This window comes from Cervus canadensis, chromosome 3, assembly GCF_019320065.1.
Source record: "Cervus canadensis isolate Bull #8, Minnesota chromosome 3, ASM1932006v1, whole genome shotgun sequence".
NCBI lineage: Eukaryota > Metazoa > Chordata > Mammalia > Artiodactyla > Cervidae > Cervus > Cervus canadensis.
This window is the reverse complement of record NC_057388.1, coordinates 48,253,175-48,276,795: the sequence shown is the minus strand read 5'-3', so window position 1 is coordinate 48,276,795 and position 23,621 is coordinate 48,253,175. Positions and strand designations below refer to the sequence as shown.

The 23,621-nt window shown below is 42.2% G+C and overlaps 1 protein-coding gene across 10 annotated transcripts in view; it reads left to right on the top strand.

Moving 5' to 3' along the window:
- The window catches only part of ST7 (suppression of tumorigenicity 7), a 253,196-nt gene extending 229,904 nt beyond the window's left edge, over window positions 1-23,292 (top strand). For 6 of the 10 annotated variants that reach the window (XM_043463118.1, XM_043463116.1, XM_043463123.1 and 3 more), the window contains 3 exons: window positions 9,395-9,487; window positions 12,187-12,326; window positions 13,378-14,406. In XM_043463118.1, the coding sequence (XP_043319053.1) occupies window positions 9,395-9,487; window positions 12,187-12,326; window positions 13,378-13,497 (353 nt within the window). In that variant the 3' untranslated portion in view covers window positions 13,498-14,406. Of the gene's footprint in view, window positions 1-9,394; window positions 9,488-12,186; window positions 12,327-13,377; window positions 14,407-22,943 lie in introns of those variants that run through there. The other 4 variants (XM_043463117.1, XM_043463119.1, XM_043463122.1 and 1 more) reach the window with 1 other exon arrangement.
- The last annotated feature ends 329 nt before the right edge of the window (window positions 23,293-23,621 follow it).

Sequence of the window (23,621 nt, the reverse complement as noted above, 5' to 3'; positions counted from 1 at the left end):
CCAGAGAAGCATCTCATTCAATTGGAAGGAGTAACCAGCAGCATCAGCAGCTGCTCAATGATTTTTCAGACGGGAGAGACCTATGGGGTGGAGCAGTCATGGGTAACCTTATGGGTCATATGAGATTTGAACCAAGCCTTGAAGAACTAGGACAGTTTTCTAAGCAAGGACACTGTGAACAGTGCTAAGTGTGTGTGTGGGGGAGCTGTCAGGGAGAATGAAAAGGACTCAAGATTGTGAATTATTGAATATGTATATTGACACTGTTATCATAAATTTAAGCAAAACAAGCATAACATGTAGCACGGGTTTTTCCCCCTTCATGGGGGAAAAGAAATTTGAGTCTTCTGATAATTTTTCCTTAGTTCACCCCTACTCTGATCAGCCTCACAAGCAAAAGTCTTTTTAGTCCCTTTCACTGTTTATTTTTGTTCCTTCCATTTTCATTTTGCCAATCTTCTACTCTTCCCTTTTTCTGCCCTTCCCTAACCCAGCAGGAATCTAAACTGGTACAGGAAAGGGGTGGGAGCAGTCAAATGAGACAGAGTAAAAGTAACTTGACAGAGATAGGACTCAAGTTGATTGCAAGTTTTTTGTTTAGTTGTTTTGAAAATACTTTTTCAGAGAATTGTAGCCGGTCTAGTTAAATCATTTACTGTTTATAACTTGAGGGATGGTGACTTGGTAGATATTTCTACACTCACTCTGTAAGTGTAATAACCTACTCCAAGTGTCCTGGTCGTGGTATCTGGATGTGTTAAGACAGCAGACTCTTGCTCAGGGTGTGTGTGGACACATGTACAGTTCTCTCTGGCTTGGGCTTATTGTTGCATTTATGGTGTTCTATACAGATGAGACAAAAGGAATTTTTATTTAAACATGAGAAAGAAAGAGATAAAGCCCAGCAAGACTGAACATGAGAGGCCTTACCTAGTATTAGTCATGGTAAAATTAAATGGACAAATTGGCTTACCAAGTAAGAACATATGTATAGATTCAGTTCAGGCGCTCAGTTGTGTCTGACTCTTTGCGACCCCATGGACTGCAGCACGCCAGGCCTCCCTACCCATCACCAACTCCCGGAGCTTACTCAGACTCATGTCCTTTGAGTTGGTAATATTATCCAACCATCTCATCCTCTGTTGCCCCCTTCTCCTCCCGGCCTCAATCTTTCCCAGCATCAAGGTCTTTTCCAATGAGTCAGTTCTTCACATCAGGTGGCCAAAGCATTGGAGTTTCAGCTTCAACATCAGTCCTTCCAATGAATATTCAGGACTGATTTCCTTTAGGATGGGACTGGTTGGATCTCCTTGCAGTCTAAGGGACTCTCAGGAGTCTCCTCCAACACCACAGTTCAAAAGGATCAATTCATTGATACTCAGCTTTTTTTATAGCCCAACTCTCACATCCATACATGACTACTGGAAAAACTAAAGCTTTGACTAGACAGACCTTTGTTGGTAAAGTAATGTCTCTACTTTTTAATATGCTGTCTAGGTTGGTTATAACTTTTCTTCCAAGGAGCAAGTGTCTTTTAATTTCATGGCTGCAGTCACCATTGCAGTGATTTTGGAGCCCCAAAACTAAAGTCTGTCACTATTTCCATTGTTTCCCCATCAATTTGCCATGAAATGATGGGGCTGGATGCCATGATCTTAGTTTTCTGAATGTTGAGTTTTAAGCCAACTTTTTCACTCTCCTCTTTCACTTTCATCAAGAGGCTCTTTAGTTCTTCTTTGCTTTCTGCCATAAGGGTGATATCATCTGCATATCTGAGGTTATTGATATTTGTCCCTGCAATCTTGATTCCAGCTAGTGCTTCATCCAGCCCAGCGTTTCTCATGATGTACTCTGCATATAAGTTAAATAAGCAGGGTGACAACATACAGCCTTGACGTACTCCTTTTTAGATTTGGAACCAGTCTGTTGTTCCATGTCGTTCTTACTGTTGCTTGTTGACCTTCAATGTATGGATTGGTATCTTGGAAATATAGTAATAGAAGCTTATTGATTGGATCTGATTGATAAGATAGTTAGTCCTATAGAAAAGGTCAGAAGAGGGGTGGGGCAAGAAATGATAAAGACACAGTATTAGGAATGGCGTAACTGTAAAAATAAAAAATAATGAAAAAATTCTGTTTGGAAGTTAGTTACCCCATAAATCCAGATAACAATGGGGAGATGCTTTGGAAACAGTGGGAAGGACAGTGACATTGTGAGAGATGGGAAGTGACACAGTGATCCCCACATCAAGCAGTGAGGTACCATTGGGGGGGATGTAATTACCTCAAATTAGATGGGTGGAACACTTTATTAGAATAAAAAGAAATGGTGAGTTTTTAGACATAAAACAGTATGGCAGGGCAGTCAGGGACCTATATGGAAGGCAAACTCTGCATTTAATACTTATAGATAATTAAGAACCAAGCCAGGAAATTACACAGCTGTTCGGTTTTCAAAAAGAGAGTCATACCATTCAGTTTTAGAAAAGAGAACCATGAGAGTGCTTACCAGGTGCTGACTACCTTAGTTAGTAGTTAACTAAGGACCTTAGTCGAGGACCCCAAGAACCTTGAAAAGTGTTTGTGTAACAGTGTAATTCACAGAGGGTTTGCATTTCCATCATTTCATGGACTCCTGATAAAGTTCTGAGTCAGGCAGGACAAAGATGGCCATCTTAGATGTTCAAGAGAGAAGCAGGTTCATTGAAGTGAGCAACCTATTGAACGTCTGCAGGCACTGATGTTAGAATCAGGTTTACTGTGTCTTCACTGCTCTTTTCTGTAATGCCAGCTATTTAGGCCTTACCTGGATAGATTAAGGAGAAGAGGAGCAAGCCAGCTCTGAAACATTTCTTTAGAAGCCCTCAGTTTATACCACTACTTACATAAGACTGGGGTATTCCTATGCCCTTTCTAATGTTTTGAAAGCTTATCATTCTATATAAAATTATATTTTGTTATTAAATATTGGTTTAAACATTTAAAATACAGAATGAGCCCAATTTTATATAAAAAATACATTCTATGTATGAACAAAGGTAAAAGAGGTTAGAAATAGATATACCTTTAAGTAGATTTTGAAGTGATTTTTTTCTTCATATTCGTATTTTTCAAACTTTCTACAACAACCATATATATTTTCTTCAAGCATAAATACTTATGTGTATATATGTACGTGTGTATATATGTATATACATGTATTTAAAAAACAATCTTTCATTACAAACAGTTTTGTCTTTGTTTAAAAAAAACAAAGCTATAAATCTGTCTTGAAATTTAGGAGAAAGAATTACCGCTCCAACTTCAGGCAGTTGTGTGCAATTGTTTGACAAGACTTCTAGATCTGTGTCCATTCTAAGTTAAGTGGCGGCATCAAAGCTCTGGATTTTAAATCAGAAGACTTGGACTAGAATTCTGGCTCAGCTACCCATTTACTGCTATTAACGTGCCCATTTTTTGAAAACTGTGAAGGGCTGATGACATTGAATGCCACCGCCCTATCCCAGGTCGGTGGGCTTCAGGGCAGGCCTCCGAGGGCTGCTACAGTAAGGGAACGGCTCCTTTTCCCTCTCTGGAGGTCAGTGGGGCTCCCCTAGGCTGCCCGTGCCGAAGCTCAGGAGGCTGCACTTCCTCCAGTTCACCACTGGGTGGCGCCTTTTGACATCTCCAGTCTAGGTTTTCACCTTTAAATCATTTTTTTCTTCATTCTGAAATTTAAGACCATTCCCCAACTCCCTTCCACTTCCTCTTTTTCACTAGAAAGAGAATCCAGGGAGGAAGGTAACAGTACCTAATTTCACTAGGTTCCATGTTAAAAGTGAGTATTCTTTCAAAAATTCACTTTATCTTTTAAAAAAGAATTACAAGCCTTACTTATGTCAATAGTGTTGGTTAGGGGTGGGGATGAAGTATAGTTTTCTTTGCTTTTTAATGAGTTTATTATGTTGGAGCATTAGTCATCTTGTGGAATTAAGTGAGTCTCCCACCAATCAGGCTGAAATAACACATTTTTGATAAAACCCCAAAGTCCAGCTGATGCATGGCAGAGACTGTTTGGGTTTGAAACATATGGTGGTTTGAAAAAAAAAACCTGAATCCTCAACCACAAATACATCAGCATTTCAAAGGTTTGTAAAATGTTTGATTCATCACTGTTCCAGCCCCTGAAATTACACAATGTGTTTCTCAAAGTTAAGATAATCAAGAAAGAGGAAAAGTTTTAATTTATTTAAGATTTAAAAACATATTCCTAAGTTCATTACACAACCGCCATATTATCTGAATTATATTTATTTTAAGCACTGTAGGTTCTGGTTATCTTCACAAACATGTACACACATGACTGCAAATATATGTTGAATATAAAAAACATACATGAATGAGGAAACTCATTTGAACTATGTCTTTAATTACAATGGTATTGCACCTTATAGTGCCCTGTTTTAAATGGCACATCTTCTAATTTACCTGTATTAAATTCTGATGTGGCCTTATCTCCCTCCTGCCTTGATATTTTCAAGGCTCTGATTTGGCTGTATTTATTTTATAAAGTGAGGTAGTCTGCTGACTGCAACTGGAGAAGATTTAATTTTCAGGTTCCCTATATCAGAAGACTAGAATACCATGGGGTAAATCACTTAGCTTTTCTTTGTTTACATTTTCTTCCTGACTTGATCTTTATTTTCTTTTTCGAGATTTTTTTTCCCCAAAAAATTCACTAAATAATGTATAAGATTTAACGGTGGTGTTTCTTAGGGGGATTAAGGCAAATCTTTCCTTTGAGAGGAGAAAATGGCCCATTGTTGAAGCAAAGGATGAGATTCTGATTCTAATTTATTCTCTTTGAACCTGATGGTAAATGCTACTGGCTGTAAGATGTGATCCTTGGGGCATTTCCTCTAATCAAACCTTTCCTCCGAAAGCCTGGCACCTTTGGGACTGCTAAAAGAGAAATTCTCCCACCCTTCAGCCCATGGATCCAAGGCCAAATTTTATAATTTGGAAGAAAACAATGGCAGCTGAAGTCCCTGGCCATAACCAACTTATACTAGTAGCTGGACTCCAGATATTGTATGATGCTTCCCCACCTACTGCCCAGTAGAACCAGCTTGCTTCTTTCACTTATTCAGTTTTGAGCAACTGACCATAATTTGGATCCACTGGGGCTTTTAAAGGGAAAATTGTCTCTTCCCTACTGTGCATTAATTTATTCATTCCTTTATTCAGTGAACATTTATAGGTATTCTTTTGGGGATATCAAAATAAGTAAGACTCTGAAATGCTTTGGGAGAAACAGTGTGTGTGTGTGTACACATATACTCACATACACGTGCACATGTATGTGTAACATATAGTGTGGGCAGGAGCAGTGCTATCATGGAAGCAGGAACAGAGTATTAGAGTGTTACAAGTCACTAACAAGTTAGTGACTCTGCTCCGAAACTCTAGAATTTTTCTTTGAAATTGGAATAGAACATTATGTAATCTAAGAGGAAAGTGGTTTTCCAAGGCCATATAACTAGATAGTGAAAAAATATAGATCGGAATCCAGAGTTTTGACTTCTGAATTTTCTTCGTTGTTGTCCCCAAAGCCTCACAAAAGACAGAGAGCTTTTATGGCCATTGCCTATGTTATAGTCAACAGAACGTAAAATGTAGGTTTTGATGATAATTTTCTATTCTATCATTTGTGCTTCTAATTGTTCACAGATAAGCAGCATTTGTACTTACAAGCTAGAGTTTGACCTGATAGAGCAAGTAGGAGCTCGGGGTTGCTGGGAAGGGAAGGTAAAGAGAAAACTAACCTTCCCTGAGCAGTCAGGCACTATATGGAGACACCTCGAGCTCTGCTGTCACACGCAGGCCCTTTAATGGCCTCTCGAGATCCTTGGTGTTCTCATTTTTATGGACATGTAAAATGACCCCCTGGACACAGAATAATGACCCACCTGAAGTCATACAGTTGTCAGCCTGGTCCAGTTTGGCTCGTCATGAGCTGTCACCTCCACTGCTACCCCATTAGGTATACTCTATCACAGGGGAACTTTCTCACTTGTTTTCATGATTATTGTCTCATCTGTTTCCCACCCTGCGCAGTCAGCTCCATCAGTCCAGAAACAGGGTGTGCTTGGCTCACATTCCTGCTATACAAGGAAGATACTCACATTTTGACCATGTAGAGCTGGGATTCAAACACAGTTCTTGGTATTGCAAACAATCTGTATAAAGTTCTCTGAGATCCTCTTTGAAAATTCATCATAGGCAAAGTATCAAACATTGCCTTCTATCCTTGCCTATATTGTGGATAGGATGAAAGGTCATTAGAATTCAGTGGGAAAATCAAGAGTTAACTTGTTCATGTATCCATCCTTGTGTCCATTCTTTAGTTCTCTTGATTCTTTATCCAGAATTGGTCAAGTCTCTGATGGGTGCAACACTGATATAGGCTTGAAACCCGTCTAGAAAATGTGTCTGGGTGAGGCCAGAAGGCAGTAGTGTAATGTCTCACACGTTATTGTGGAGGGCCTGCTGTGTTCACTAAGCAGTTCCCAGTTTCATTTTGCCTCTCCCACAAAGGCGCAGTGGAAACCAAGGTAGGGGAGGAGATGGCACAAAAGGAAAATGCAAGAATGCCACTGGGTTCCATGTACTAACACTGAATAGTCCAGATTTTTTGTTTTTTTTCTAAACAAATGCACATACATTTTCATGTATTTCTTCTGAAATGTATGGTTTTTTTTTGGGATGGAAATGTTTTAGGAGGTTTTTAGTCACTCATGAAATAGATCAAATTCATAAAACAGTTCAAATGACCTTTTTTTTCATTCTCACTTGCCCTGCTAAATCAGTGTGTTACTACTTGCACTTGCAAGAGTTCTGGCCATTCAGCTAAAGCCACAAGGTCCTTGTGGAGCAGTTATACGTATTTGCAGTGAAAGGACCAGGAGGTGGGGGGTGCAGCTGGCACAGCTCATCTGGTGCCTCTTCCCGCTCTTTCTAGACCTCCAGTGCTTATCTCACACTTTGCTGGACCCCACCCAGCAGGGTGGATAAAGGATAGAATTGCAAACAGAAATTGTGTTTGCTTTTGTTTAGTGAAGCCAAAAGTCATAACATTATTTTATGAACTCGATGTAAGTGACAACTGACATGAGAAAGAGAAATTTTAAGGGCACATAAGCATCCTTACTATCACGGGGCTTGGGGGCAGGGGATGGTACAGGAAGAGTGTGTGTGTATTCTTTGTTGAATCATATATAATCAGTGTCTTTACCCTCTCCAGAAAGACCAGAACTGATTAGAAGGGAAAGAGGAACTTGATGCACAAAATTTGTATGCATGCCAAATACTGGAGTAAAAAGCATTTGGTATCTGATTGAAAAGACACCAACCAACCATTTGATTTCTATGGTTGAACACTCTCAAGATCTCGCACTCCTATATTTCGTTTAAAAAATTGTTCCCTGAAGTGCAAACTGACTTCAGTTTTGAATAAAATTTAGCATTCAAATTTATAGCCACTTTGAAAACTGAGGGTTTATTTATATCATATGAACCTGGACAGATTCTTAATTACAGGAGCCCTAGTGCACATGAAAATCTGGATTAAAAAAAAAAAAAACCTTCCACATAGGTTTTTCTACATTTTTGGGATGCTTTCATAGCAGCCATCATTTATGGGAAATGGTATTAAAATCCTGCCATATTGCAGTTTAAATGCCCTGCTTCCCAGAAGAGAGTTTAGTGTATCCTATAAAGCACTAAGTGAGTTTTTCGTTTTTTTGGTTTTGTAATTTTTTTCCTTCTCTTGAAAGCCTAGTTCTACTGAGAGAAATGCTGGTTCCTCAAGTAATCTTTGTGTGTTAACAACTTGTGCAGGGAACCCCTCTCTTACTTGCTGTAATGGGCAAAACTCATCTTGGTTTGCATGAAAGAGAAGGTCTGATTGAACTAGGGTGAGCCTTTCATTTTAAGAAGAGTTAAAGTCTGGGGTGTTTTTAATGTTTTAATCTCTGTTTAAGAGGTTTCTGTTACAAGAGGAAAATTGATAACATTTTTACCTCAGCCAACTGCCAGCAAACTGGCTCTGCTCTAATCCCACGTTGTAGTGATTTATATTCTCCGTGGCAACGTGCTGTAACCTCAGAGTGATAGCACTGTGGTGCAGATTGACTGCATTCCAAATGCTGGGATCACATACATAATGTTTTTACTTTTAAATAATATTCAGACACCAGAATAAATACCATATGTGCACTGATGCTGGTTACAATGGAACCTTGTCATGTCTCGTGAGGGAGAACATTCTTTGTTTCTGATTTCTGTTTGAAATAAGTATGCAAAAGACAAATATGTACATTGACAGCATTTTGAGAAGACTTTGGTAATTACACAGCTGAGGACATAGCTAGGAGTCCTTGAAATGCAGCATTTGAGGCTGAAAGGTTTGCTGTGTTGCCACCATCCCTCTTTGCCACACATGAAGGCAAGGATCGTAATTCGACATTCCCAGTGTAGGGTCTGGTTTTTTTATATTTCATATCTATGGCATGCTGTAGTTGCCGGACATCTGTGGAAGAAAAATTACCTCCTCGAGTACTGTTCATAGGAACAGTGAGACTAACATGCTGATGACATGGTAACAGGGAGAGTAACGCATGTGAAAATGGGAAGAGATGGATTGACTGGAAAGTCATAATTCAGTGTGAGACCTCATGTTATCTGATGCCCCAAAAGCAGAGCTTACGTGGCCTGACATCCTCAAAATACAGATACTCAATCTCTCCAGATCCATTTTTCCCCCCACATGGTGTTGAAGATATAAAAGTTTCATAAAGTTTAGAAATACCTCCCAAGTCATGCACTTTTAGATTCCTGTTTTTATCCATCTTGGCTGGAATTCTAATCCACCTAGACATATTTTTAAAATAGACATGCTAGAATGCCTTTCATATTTGTGCATCTGTGACATGCTCCCACAAGTCAGTCCACGTTGCTTCTTGGGGAAGCATTTCCATCCAGGTTTGTGTTATTACTATCAGCTGAGCTATATTGAATTAGTGCTCATGACATTTTCATAATATTTTATAGCTGAGGAAACCGTGGGCATTGGAATTGATGGCTTTGCCTCCTCCTCTGCACCCCCATCCCCACCCAGTGTTGTGAGGTTTGTCCAGATATGTAGTGTGAGGTTAATGTGTGAGTCATTTGTCATAACACATCTCTGACAATTTCTCTGGCACATGCCTCAGAATTTGGGTAAGTCTCGCATCCTTTCTGAAAGTTACTTGTAGAAATGTTCACCATTATAAAAATGCTCAAAATGCTCTTCGTGAAGTTGAGATGTTATAAGACAAATATTGTGCCTCTAACATGTTGTCTCTCCTTTTCAGCTTTTCGGATGATCCCTTATCCCTTGGAAAAGGGGCATCTGTTTTATCCCTACCCCATCTGTACAGAGACAGCAGATCGCGAGCTGCTTCCATGTAAGTCTCCCCTCCGTATTCCTCTTCTGGGCTGGTGAGGGTGGTGTGCCAACAACGGGGATAGAAAGAGGTGGGAATGATAAATGTTTATGATGTTCCTTGTCTTCTATTACTCTTCTCCCAAACCCTGTCCTCATTTGATAGCATAAGCATTAAAGTGAGTTATGTGTGTAGGCTTGGCTTCTTGCTCCTCCACGTCTTTCCAGATTCATCAAAGGGAAAGACCCCTGTTGACTGAAGTTTAGATGAAGAGGCATCATGTCCTGGCCGGTCTGAGCACAGAGACCCTAGTTTGAGGCAGATGCCCCTTGCTGGGCCTATCCACTGTGCGGGGCTTGGCCTGGGCTCTCCCGCTGGTCAGAGGCAGTCTGCACACACTGGAGTCTAAAGGAGAAGCAGAGGAACTGCAAAACAGTCTGGCGGGGAGAGCAGGGCAGCATGAGGCTGCTGGCATTGCCACCAGAAACAGACCTGTGGGCCAGGTGGGCATGCTTCCTGCAGGGATGCAGTGCTGTTGGCTGGCACAATTTCCCGCGAGCATCTCTTGGATGGCATGCAGTGAGCTGGGGGTGTGTGTGCAGGTCACACGGGCAGCCTCAGCCCGGTCCACAGCAGGCAGAGGGCAAACCCTACCCTCAAGGGCCTTACCAGCTGGCAGTTGGAGGGCCTGTACCGCACGTGGAAAGTATGATTTGGTTTACTGTAATCCAACATTGTTTTGACAATTCCAGCTAAATAGTTATTATCAAATTATACTGTGTGTAAGGAATCGTGTCCAGGCCCTTCATGTGGCCCTGCCTTAGGACATACTTTTCTCCCTCAGATAATAAGCTCCAAATTTTGACTATTCTCTCTTTCCTGTCCGCTCTCCTGCCACTCCCACCCTGCACCAGCCCCAGTTCTATCACATCTCATAGCTCTAACATAGTTAGATGCTTTGCCCAGAGGACCAGCTGAACTTTGGAGCCCTGGGTGCTTGTAAACTGTCCAATGGCCACATTTTTTGAGACAGTTTTAAATCTCCAAAATGGTGGGGTCCAGGTGCAAAATGAGCTGCCGTCTCAGGATGAAGGAGCAGAAGGCAGCTCTCTGCTTTCTTTGCTGTGCGATGACTTACCTCAGGAGCTGGCGGCCTCAGTGGTATGGTGTTCCTCACCATCTGCATTTACTGTGTCAAGGGGTTGGGTGCCTCACTCTGCATTAGATTTGCTTTCAGAAACAGGGTCTGTGATGGGCCCACACTTTTTCCTTTCAGCTCTCCCTTCAGGGAGATCCTTATTAGCATTTCTGATTTCTGGTAAGAAAGGCAGTTTTCTAAAAAGTACATTGTTTTAAAATGTTTTAATTGTGTTCAAACATGTTTCCATGGGGGATAGCTTCACTATTAGAACAAGGTTATAGTTCTTAAAAGATAGTGTCTAGGAATAATCTTTACGGTCCTAGAATAGAAAATTATGACTCACGTTGATTTAATTGAACACAGTGGTTCAAGTCTGATTTCCCTTCACAGTCCCTGGGTGTTTCGGGTAAGGATGAGAGGAACATGTGGGTTCACATGTTCCCCGCGTTCAGCACGTTAGTGGTGTGGCGTCCACGATGGCCCTGAGCACACGTCCACCCAAGGAGAATCCGAGCAGGTTGACATCCCTGGGTTCAGGTTGAGGTGCTTGTTTGTGTTTGTCCCTCCCTGGCCCTCTACCCTCTCTTGTTTTGGGCTTAGAGTTGAAAGGTCGAGGAAAGGCTTGAGACCTTGGGTTTCCTGAGGAAGATGGAGACCCTTGGTCCTTTGGTTGGAATGGCAGTGTTGTTCATACACAGCCACACGGCTTCCTTCTGCGGGGCCAGCCTTTGGTGCTTTTCTCTCTGTGCAGGTCACTTGATTTAAAAGTTATGAAAAGCTCTAAAATCTCCCATCATTGATGGATGGATGGTCCTTCCTAAATGTCTCTCCCTCAGGGTGGTGTCCTCCACTGATATAGTTAGATTGTACCAGGGAAAAATACAAGCTACACTAATATCTGGGCTTCCCAGGTGGTGCTAGAGGTGAAGAACTCGCCTGCTAATACAGGAGATGCGGGTTCGATTCCTCGGTTGGGAAGATCCCCTGGAGGAGGGAATGGCTACCCACTCCAGTATTCTTGCTTAGAGAATCTCATGGAGAGAGGAGCCTGGCGGGCTACAGTCCATGGTCACAAAGAATTAGACACGACTGAGTGACTTAGCATACACACATACACACTAGTATCTCCCTATGACAGTGATTTAAAGATTACAGGACAGTGACAACCTAGAGAGAAGAGTTTTTATTTCAGGATACTTGATTTTGGATTTTACATGTTTTGTTCAGTGAACATGTGTTTTATAATTTGAATAAAGTTCTGTTTGTGTTTCCTTTTGAGAAAGGAATACTGTGTATTAGGTGTAGATAGTGTCACTGTCCCTGCCCACGAATGTGTGACATCCCCATGTTAGCTCCATCATGCCCTGGATAGAGTCCTGAAGGGTAAATATGGACTTGGGAGAAGCACTAGGTCCCAGAGGCTAGCGGAGATGTTGGCACTCATTCATGCAAGGGCCCTACGTTTTTCCTTTCCAAAAGGCTTCAGCCAACGCTCTGAAGAGTCCTTCCCACCTAAAGAAGTTCCCTGAGAGTGCATTTCACTGCAACTCTAACACTTCCCTTTTGTTCTTCTCCACAGCTTTCCATGAAGTCTCAGTTTACCCCAAAAAGGAGCTTCCCTTCTTTATTCTTTTTACTGCTGGATTGTGTTCCTTCACAGCCATGCTGGCCCTCCTGACACATCAGTTCCCGGAACTCATGGGGGTCTTTGCAAAAGCTGTGAGTATTTGCCAATGGGGAGGCCTCAGGCAGGCGGCAGGGAAACTCATGAAAAGCAGCATAAGAGAAACGGGGGAGGGTCGTGTAAAAGTGAGTGTGCTTGTACTGATCCTTCGCTCACTGATACTTCATCAGTGGAATCAAAATGAGAAAGTGTAGCTTGTTTATTACTGCATGCCTTGCCTCATTTCACATACAAAAAAATTCTCAGCAGTTCCCCCCAAAATGCGTGAGTTCTAAAAGAATTACATAAAGAATTAAAGAAATCCTAGCAAATGAAAAATATTTGGGAGGTTATTCAGTTTTATATAAATTGAATGACATTATTTCTAATCTTTAGGTATTGTAGGTCTTTCCTTCAAGAAGGATAGAATTTACATTTTCAAAGATGATTTAAATTTTAGAAGTTGTAATATCAACAAATAAAATTGTTTGGGGAATGAACTGAGAAGGTGTGAAGGGTGTATAGTATTAATAAGTATAGAAATATAATGTTTAGAAATATCAGAATCCATTAAGACTCTTTAAAGAAGGTTATGGTATATGTATAGCTGATTCACTTTGCTGTACAATAGAAACTAACAACATTGTAAAGCAACTATACTCCAATAAAAATTTTTAAAAAGAGATGCACTGAGACTATAATATATACACCAAATTGCAAACTTAGTCTTGGAAAAGAATATACAATATCTCATTAGTTACTGTACTGAATTCATGTTAAAATGGTTATTTTTAGATATATTGAGTTAAATAAAACCACTATTAAATTTTTTTCTAAAAAAAAAGATGGTTATGGAGAAGAGCTTTAATAAGAAAAGTCATCTGCATTGACAACCAAGAACCGGTGTTTCCTTGATGAAAACTGACTATTTCCACCTGCACACACAGTGAGGATAAGTTTACTAATTTTGCCACAGAGGAGTTTCAAACAGAAGGAGTCAGAAAAAGAATAGCAGTTGTTTCCCTGGAACTCCATTCTGCTTTCAAGGCAAGTGGAGTCAGAAAGGATGATTTCTAACTTGGCTGGGTTGATTTAATCCCTTTCCAGATGATTGACATTTTCTGCTCGGCAGAGTTCAGGGACTGGAATTGCGAGAGTATTTTCATGCGTGTTGAAGATGAACTGGAAATCCCACCGGCATCTCAGTCTCAACATTTCCAAAACTGAACTCATCACCCTCCTCCCCCCACCACCAAAACTGCTCCTCCTCCCGTATCCCTGACCTCCGCCAGTGGCTCTGACATCCACCCAGTCACTCAAGCCAGAAACTCGGCAGCCCTCCCAGACTTCCTTCTCTCACCCCTTACATCCCATCTGTCTCTATTTCCACAGTCTGTCGGATCTAACCTCCTGAGCCGCTCGGCGGTCAGTAGATGGAATTCACCTCTTATCTTCCTTCTTCCCCCATGACTCTCTCTTAGTTTAGATCTCTGTGATTTCTTGCAAGTCTTAACTGGCCTCCTTTTTTCCAGGCTTATCCTCTGCCAGGATCTCCTTTGTACTGACCCAAGAATGATGTTTTTTAGAAAATCTGAGCATGTCACTTCTGTGCTTGAATTTCCCCAATGGTTTCCCCCCAACAGCAGGATAAAGTCACAGACCTTTAGCATGGCGCACAAGGTCCTTTGTGATCTGGCCCTTGCTTGCCTCTTCAGCTTGTCTCTCTCAACTCTTGCCCAGGCACTGCTCTTGGGCCACAGTGGATTTCTCACCATTCCCAGATGCAGCAGGCTCTTGTGCACCCCAGAGCTTTTGCACTTTCCGTTCGCACTGTGTGGAATGCCCTTCCCCATTCCCACCAGCACTTGTCCAGTCTACTAATGCCTCTTTATTCTTTTATACTCGGCTTCCTTTCTGAGTTCCTCCTGAGTTAGACACCTTTCCTCTCTGACCCCACCCATGAATACCTATATTATTACATTTATTGTACTGTATTATAATTGTTAAAATCTTGTCTGACCCCCTTTTAGAATGTGAGCTCCTTGCGAGCAGGACTGTGTCTTCCTCATCTCTGTATCCCCACAGCTTTGCCTTGCACATAGTAGGTTTTCAATAAATGATTATTAAATGAATAAATGGTAGTGGTTTCTGCAGAAAGAATCAGAGTAAAAACTCAGATACAGCTTAGCATTTCTTCTTTTATAATTATAATCATAGATGCTAAGAGTTGAAAGGGACCTTAAACAAAGCTTGATGGACATCACCTAGATGCATCTTGAACACTTTTAGCCATGGGGCACTCACCTGTTCAACCTGGAAACCCGTTCCATTATTGGATCACTCAGAACTCTTCCTTTTATTGGTCAAGTCTGCCCTCCTTTAATTTCTACTCATGTTCCTATTCTACTCTCCAAAACTATAGTGAACAACTCTACTTCCTCTTTGAAATTCTTGAGGCAGGTACTACATTCATGGCCACCTCTTACTTCTAACCTACTACCTTCTGTTTTCTTCAGACAGAATATCTTAAAGTTCCTTAACATGATATGATTCCTGAACCCACTATCATCTAAGCTTCCACTGTGGATACTCCCTAGTTTATGAGCCTATGCCATTCATTATTTGCTTCTTCCCAAGCCAACCTCTGAATTAAAGTAGCTGCCAAAAGTCTGGTAGATTAGAGTATAATGTAGTGAAATTTAAAATAAGAGTATATTCACAACATTAGACAATGTCATTGGCCCAGTATTCTTCCTTAAACTAATATACAGCTCTTGGTGGGAGTTTGGGATCAGGACAGTGATTCTTAGCCTCTGGTGTGCACAGAATTCACCTGGCCCCACCACTGGGAGTTCAGAGTGTTGAGTGTTAGCACCCAGGAATCTGTGTTTTTAACAAGCTCCCTCCCCACCCACCACTCATTATGAAGATGGATGGGTTGGGGACTATTCCTTCAGAGAACACTGGCCTCATGAAAGCCAGCCTTCTAGCAGCCATCTGTGGATGCATGGTGCAGTGTCAGAGCCATTGAGGTGACGACTTTCTAGGAACCAGTGGTTTCACCCTGGCCGCACCTTCAAATTATCTGGGAAGCTTAAAATTTACTGATGCCTGATCTTCCAACCCAGGGGACTCTGACTTAATTGGCCTGGGGTGCAGCCTGGGTATCTGAGTTTTCAGATGCTCCCCCTTGGTGATTTAGGTGTGCAGCCCGGGCTGAGAACCACTGTATTATATGGAGTGACTGCCTGAAGCTGCGTTAACCAGGGACAGGGCTAGAAGGAATGGCAGATAGTACATAGACTACAACTGGGCATTCCCTAGGTTAGGCTGTGTCGCTGTCACAATATCGCAAAGATGTGTTCATTACAGATTAGACCAAGGGCCACTCTCCTCATTTAATGTTTCCAAAGCTTTAGTTTTGAGTCAGAGACCAAATGATTAAATAAAATATAAATTTGCCTTTACAGTCCTCTTATTTTATATGCTACTAAGGTGTGATAGTTTGGTCAGCTACTCACAGTTTTCAAATGTAGTTCAGATAAATTTGCTTTTAAACCTCTGCCTGGAGGATCACATTCATCTCCCCCTTCATTAAGGTTTAGCAGTTTCCACAATGTCTGGAGAGATTTTGTGGGGAAGGAAGATGGATAGCCTGAAGGAGACAAGCCCCGTCTCCTTCCTCCTCCCCCCACCCCCCCCCGAGTCTTCGCCACATTTTCACTCTTGTCACCTCATCAGGCCCCTCGTGAAGACCCCCACAGGTTATCACAGCTGCCCTAAAGGCTGCCTGCAACCATTTGCAGCTTGTGAAAATGATTTTCTCAGCCCTCGCCTGAGATAATGTCCCTGGGATAATGACTTAGTAGATGGAGAGAGATTGTACTGCCACCCGCCAGGCTGCGTGCAGCTTGGGAACTCTCCAGCGTGTTTACATGTTGGTACGCAGCCAGTGAGGAAGCCCGCAGCCAAGGGTGAGCCACTGGAAAATAGTAAAATGAGAGACTTCAACTGGCTCTCCCCGCCTAATCTAATCTACCTCAATGACTTAGAACTAACTCTTCCTAGAATGTTTGGTTACCAAGATAAGGTTGCTCACATAAATAAGTGATCGTTCCAAACCCAGCCCCTCGCAGAATGTGGGAAGGTCAGCGTGCTGACCTCTTCGGCTTGAAGGGCCCTGTCTGTACTCCTCTGGTCTCTCTCCTTCCCTGAGATCCAGCCCCCTTGACTTCTGACTCTCATCTTCAACTTATAGGCCCTGACCTCTTTGAAGTCTGATATTGATTACAGTGAAATGTCAATTGTCTGATTGCAATAGGGCACCTGGAACTTATTCAGATAAGCAGAGGCTTTTCAAATGTTAATGAAGCATGTTGTGAGCCGTGACCTTCTTCTAAATGATGGTGTTTTGGGAAAAGGAGGATCAGGCAATTGAAGTGTCTCTCTCTTTTATTATTAGTTCAGTTGCTTTTTCTCACCACAAGACACTGATTAAATTACAGTGGGTGGGTTTTGGACCATGTATCTCTGCCCTCAGGACAGGAGTTTTGGACATTGAGATAGATGAGCTGTTCCAGGGTTGCCTGGTGTTGCTCATTCAGACTTAACTTTTCAGGCAATAACATTTCCCAAGTCTCTCAGTGAAACTGTTGTTTCTCCATGTGCATTGGTTGAGTTTTGGGCCAGAAAGTGTTGACTGATTTTCGAACTTGCAAAGAAATATAAATGAGCATCCCAAGGAAGTAAGGCATGTTCCACCAAACTTTTTTTTTTGTAGTACCTCTTGATGAAAGCCACTGACCTTTGTCTAGCTACTAAGTGAAAAGAGCTTATTGGTTTCAGGCACCTTATTACATTGCTGCTTCTTCCGTATGGGTGAGGGATGGGGAAGAGGACATGAGGAGTGCTGCTGAGGAGGAAGGTAACCTAGTAACAAAGCGTGCGCATCCCAACTGGGTGAATGCGAGAGAACTAGGATCTCTAGGAAACAGTTCAAAGGATTCTTTTCTCAATTCTCCCAAGGATAGAACATCCTAGATACAAGGAAGAGCAGTTAATGATCACATACACGAGAGGTATCAGGACTTACTTCTCTTGTGGAACCTGGTTGAGAAGCACAGGTGTGTTCTAGACAGGTGCAGGGTTCATTGCATCTTGTGGCACAATGTGGAAAGGGGTGTTTGCAGACCTCAAGCTGAGCAAGGCTTGCCACTGAATTTCCAGAGGCCCTCCTTTTATCCAAGTCAGGTCAGTGCCCAAAACAAAGCAAATAAACAGGCAGGCCTTTATTTTGAACCAGCCTTGTAACAGCATCTTCCTTCGTTCTTCTACCCATGCCGTGGCTCCCTGTGTCCCCACCACCCCCAGTTAGTTAGAAAGCCACCCAAAACTCAGACTTTGAGTGGTGCCTTTCATCTAACCACTCTGGCTCGTGATAATGCATGTCATTCCTTCCCACCTCAGTCACAAATTTGGTGGTTATAAATCTGTTATTGGTCAGGTTTTCAGGATATGACAACTTCACCAGCAAAATGTTCATCGGGCCCCATCTTCCAACTCTTGCCAGGATGCCTGGGTCATCCAGACCAGTTTAGCACCTAGCTCCTCCTCATGGGACTACTACATACAGGCAAATATGTGTTATGGAGCCTTGACAGTCTCTGATTACAAACAAATACTATGTATGTATATTTTAAATTCTGCAGTGTTACTATGTTGGACTGATAGAGTCAGGAGACTTGTTCCATATTACACTCTCAGAACTAGGATTTTACAGTCTCTTTCAGAGGCAGCGTGGGCAGTGATTGCTTATTCCTGGGTCTGGGATCTCCCACAACTGCATCCAGCTCTGAACTGAGATGTGCAAGCCATCCAGTTAGTAGGGTGAGCAAGCCACGTGGTGCTGAGCGCCCAGCCAAGGACAGTTTCAGAAAGCCAGGCATTGCCGTGCGTTAGCACCTACTGGAGTACAAAGCCATCCTTCCTTCGCTCGAGAACTATTGAGGCTGCCTTATTCCTGTTTGCTTTTTTTTTGAAGATGTATACTAATTTGTTTTCACATGAGCATGGGTGGAAATTAGTTATTTTTGAAGGAAAAAAAATGCAGAAATAGATAATCATATATATATGTACATGTATATATATATTTTCAGCTTATTTGCCCTTATAGGTTGTTATGAAATATTGAGTATAGTTCCCTGTGCTCCACAGTAGTCCTTATTGGTTATCTCTTTTATGCAGAGTAGTGTGTTGTATTCATCTCAAACTCCTAATTTATCCTCCCCCTTCCCCTTTGGTAACCATAAGTTTTTTTCTATGTCTGTGGGGCTATTTATGCTTTGAATGTAAGTTCATTTGTATCATTTTTTTTAGATTCTACATATAAGTGGTATCATACGATATTTGTCTTCCTCTGTCTGGCCTACTTCACTTAGTAAGATAATTGCTAGGTCCATCCATGTTGTTGCAGATGACATTATTTCATTCTTTTTATGGCTCAGTAATATTCCATTGTGTAACTATTCCACTTCTTTATCCACTTGTCTGTCAATGGAAATTTAGGTTGCTTCCAGGTCTTGGCTATTGGAAGTAGTGTTACAGTGAACATTGAAATGCACATAGCTTTTCAAATTATGGTTTTCTCTGAATACATGCCTAGGAGTGGGATTGCAGGATCATATGGTACCTCTATCTTTAATTTTAAAGAAATTTCTATACTGCTTTTCTGGCGAAGGTAATAATAATAATAATAATAATAATGATAATTCCTGCTGGCTCAGACGGTAAAGAATCTGCCTGAAATGCCTGAGACCTAGGTTCTATCCCTGGGTTGGGGAGATCCCCTGGAAAAGGGAATGGCTACCCACTCCAGTATTCTTGCTTAGAGAATCCCATGGACAGAGGAGCCTGGCAAGATGCAGTCCAACGATCACACAGAGTCAGACACAACTGAAGCAACTTAGCACGCACACACATATATTCCTCTCCACAGTTGCTGTACCAATTGACTTTCCCACCAACAGTGTAAAAAGGTACCTGTCTCTCCATACCCTCTCTGACATTTATTATTTGTAGACTTTTTGATGATAGCCATTCTGACTGGTATAAAATGATACTTCATTGAAGCTGTGATTTGCATTTCTCTAATAATTAGTGATGTTGAGCATCTTTTCATGTGCCTTTTGGCCATTTGTATGCCTTCTTTGGAGAAACATCTATTTAGATATTTTGCACCCCCCCCCTTTTTTTTTGAGCTCTATGCACTGTTTGTATATTTTGGTCATTAATTCTTGTTGGTTACATCATTTGCCAATATTTTCTCCCATTCTGTAGGTTGTATTTTTGTTCTGTTTATGGTTTCCTTTGCTGTGCAAAAGCTTTTAGTTTGATCAGATCCCATTTGATTATTTTTATTTTCATTAATTACTGTAGGAGACAGATCCAAAAAGATATTGCTTTGATGTATGTCAAAGAGTATTCCACCTCTGTTTTCCTCAAGGATTTTTATAGCATCTGTTTTTACATTTAGGTCTTTAATCCATTTTGAGTTTGCTTTTTGTGTATGATGTTAGAGTGTTCTAATTTCATTTATTTACATGTAATTGTTCAGTTTCCCCAGCACCATTTATTGAAGAGACTCTTTTCTCCATTGTATATTTTTTTAGTTAATTTATTTTAATTGGAGGCTAATTACTTTACAATATTGTAGTGGTTTTTGCCATACATTCACATGAATCAGCCATGGGTGTACATGCGTCCCCCACCCTGAATGCCCCTCCCCCTCCCTCCCCATTCCATCCCCCCTCCCTCCCCATTCCATCCCCCCTCCCTCCCCATCCCATCCCTCAGGGTTGTCCAGGTGACCAGCCCTGAGCGCCCTGTGTCATGCTTTGGACCTGGACCAGCGATGTATTTCACATATGGCAATACACATGTTTCAGTGCTGTTCTCTCAAATCATCCCACCCTTGGTTTCTCCCACAGAGTCCAAAAGTCTGTTCTTTATATCTGTGTCTCTTTTGCTGTCTCTCATATAGGGTCATTGTTACCATCTTTCTAAATTCCATGAAGTGAAGTGAAGTGAAGTCGCTCAGTCATGTCCAACTCTTCGCGATCCCATGGACTGCAGCCTACCAGGCTCCTCTGTCCATGGGATTTTCCAGGCAAGGGTACTGGAGTGGGTTTCTATTTCCTTCTCCATGTATATGCGTTAATATATTGTATTGGTGTTTTTCTTTCTTACTTACTTCACTCTGTATAATAGGCTCCAGTTTCAGCCACCTCATTAGAACTGATTCAAATGCATTCTTTTTAAAAGCTGAGTAATATTCCATTGTGTATGTGTACCACAGCTTTCTTATCCATTTGTCTGCCGATGGACATCTAGGTTGCTTCCATGTCCTGGCTATGTTTATACAGTGCTGTGATGAACACTGGGGTACACGTGTCTCTTTCAGTTCTGGTTTCCTCAGTGTGTATGCCCAGCAGTGGTATTGCTGGATCGTATGGCAGTTCTGTTTCCAGTTTTTTAAGGAATCTCCACACTGTTCTCCATAGCGGCTGTACTAGTTTGCATTCCCACCAACAGTGTAAGAGGGTTCCCTTTTCTCCGCATCCTCTCCAGAGGCTGCCTTATTCTTAAGTGCAAGTCCAAACTGACACTCAAGGCCCTCCCCAGTGCTCTTCCATTCGCTTCTTAGCACTCTTCCTCTATCCCTTCCAGCAAAACCGAACTGTTTATTATCTTCTGGTCTTCCTAGCTGCTTTGCTTTCCCATTTCTGTTCCAGCTGTTCGTTGAGCCTGGAGCCCCCAACTCCATCCACCGCCCCCACCCCCCGCCTTGCTCACGTTTCTTTCCTTACCATTCTTATCCCATCTCTGTTCTTTTCATTACCAGCCATCCACTGGGGACTATTTTAGTCACGTCATTTTCAGCTTCTCCTGTTCCTTTCAACAGAATGGATTCTCTCCCTTTTTGACCTTCCCGGTGCTTTGCTTGTTCATCTGTCTTCTGCTGCGTTATGGTCCACCTGGTACTGTTACTTTGCTGGGTACAGTTCTTAGTAGCTCCCTTCCCCCTCCCCCAGGCGTTGACCTTCCTGACAGTGGGACTTTTGTCCTAGACACTTCCATATCTCATCCAGTACTTAAGTGCCTTACTGAGTAAATATATTCAATTGCTGTGAAAGAGGCAACATAGAGAAGACAACATAGAGAAAACTCTCGAGTTTTCATTACACAAATCTCACCCTTGATGATCCTGCCATAATGTGGTACAGGCCTTCCCAGTTTGTATTCTACTGGTTCTTTTTTGAAAAAAGAAGAAAAGATTCTGAGGTCAAGTAAATTTGGGAAACTTGCCTACCATACTTCTTTCTGAGGACCTGCAGTCCATAGAACATGTGACCAGTAGAGGAGCCTGTTTTAACTTGATTAAAAGCATATCTGCCAGTTTGGCCTCAGAACTATGCTTTCTACTCTGTGTATATACTCATGTCTTACACTGCAGTTCTGTGGGCAATTCTTGGTGGTGTAGACTGTGCTGTACTCTCTACAGGGGACTGGGACAAAGGACTCCACAGTATGAGGATCAGAACCTTGGTTCTGAACAGAGAGCAAGGAATCCATCCAGATAGCCATCTTGTACCTGGCTGGGTTTAGGCACCTCCTCTGCCAGCTGCTGATGGCTTGTGGAAAGAGGCTGATTCTTCATGAGAATATAATAAGAACAGACTTGAAATCATGTTAAATGAGTCTTAGGTGAGGCACCTGGCTTTTTTAAAAGGCACTTTTCAAGAATATTATTCTCTACGTGAAAGACAGAAAGGAACTCAGTAACCAGATGAAAGAGATTCTGAAGGTCTCTTCAGAGGAGCATCTTTTTCACAAGGATGTGTGGTCCATGGAGTGGCTGGCCTGCTACCTTCGCCCAGGCTCCCATGGTGCTCACCGCTGAGCAGCTGTTTCAGAAAGAAGCATGGGCTGCAGGTGTTCGGGAGATCATAGGATCCCAGAGCAGCTCACAACCATCCCACAGACTGGACTTTTTGTTGTTGTTGCCTTTTCCACTTAAAGCTCTATAACTAGACAAGCAGGTGGAGGAGTTGTCGCCATGTTTTAGCTCTTCTGCTCACTCACCACCCGTCCTCTGTCCCTTTGGATGGCACTGGTCATCTCCATGGGCAGCCTCATATCCTGAAGACTAGTTGGAAGGCCTCTTCTCTGAGGGAAGCTGTCCAAGGAGTGAAGGGCCTGTCAGCCAACATTTCTTCCCCTTGTCCATCAGGACTCGGGGTGGGGGTGACGGGGTTGGGGTGGGGGACAGAAACTGGAATGCAGGTTTGTCCATCAACCAGTATTTCCTACAAACATAAATATGTAATCATAGTGTTTGGGGACTTTTTATGATGCAGAGACTTAATACGCAAGCATGGGTTGGAGAGGTTGGTTTTATAGTCTTGAACAAGATCTCTCCTGAGGAACTTCCCTGGTGGTTCAGTGGTTAAGAATCTGTCTTACAATGCAGGGGACGCGGGCTCAGTCCCTAGTCAGGGAACTAAAATCCCATATACCATGGAGCAACTAAGCCCACGTGCCACAACTGAGACCCGATGTAGTCAAAGAAAAAACGAGATCTCTCCTGACTGTGTGCTCTTCTGGTTTGTCCGCAGTTCCTCAGCACGTTGTTTGCCCCCTTAAACTTTGTCATGGAAAAAGTGGAGAGCATCCTGCCTTCCAGCCTGTGGCACCAGCTGACTCGGATCTAGGGGAGCCCACCCGTCCTCCCTGTCACTGCGCCCAGCAGGCGCCACCGTCTCCTTGTGCCAACTCCTCGCGGACCGCAAGAAAGCATGACTTTGAAAAAGGGAAGCCATTCCAGGATTTTAAAACCTTCATGAACTGTCTGTTCCATATTAAAAGCTGTTTTTGTTGTACAAAATTCACTGATGTTCAGTTCTATTATATTTTGCCTTCAGAAAAGAAAAAAAGTCAAAAATAAACTTTTGTGTATTGCAGCAACCGGTCGTGTCTCCCAACCCTAAAATCGTTGGTATCCAAATAAACCTATAGGTTACATTTAATTTGCTAATGCCCCCAAATCTGAATGCCACACGTGGTATTCTGAGCTGAGGGGACTCATTTCAGCAGGCCATTGGCACTCTTTGGCTTGGAAAATAGACTCTCTTTGGCTAAAAAGCACCATCTTTTCAGCTCCAAACTGTGTGCCCTCATAGGCCAAATATGCAAAGAAACTTCCAGCATGAATGACAGGAAGCATGAATGAAAAGTATGTGCCATCACAGGTTGTTCTGGTTCACAGACTCTACTCACAGAGTAGAGCTCAGCAC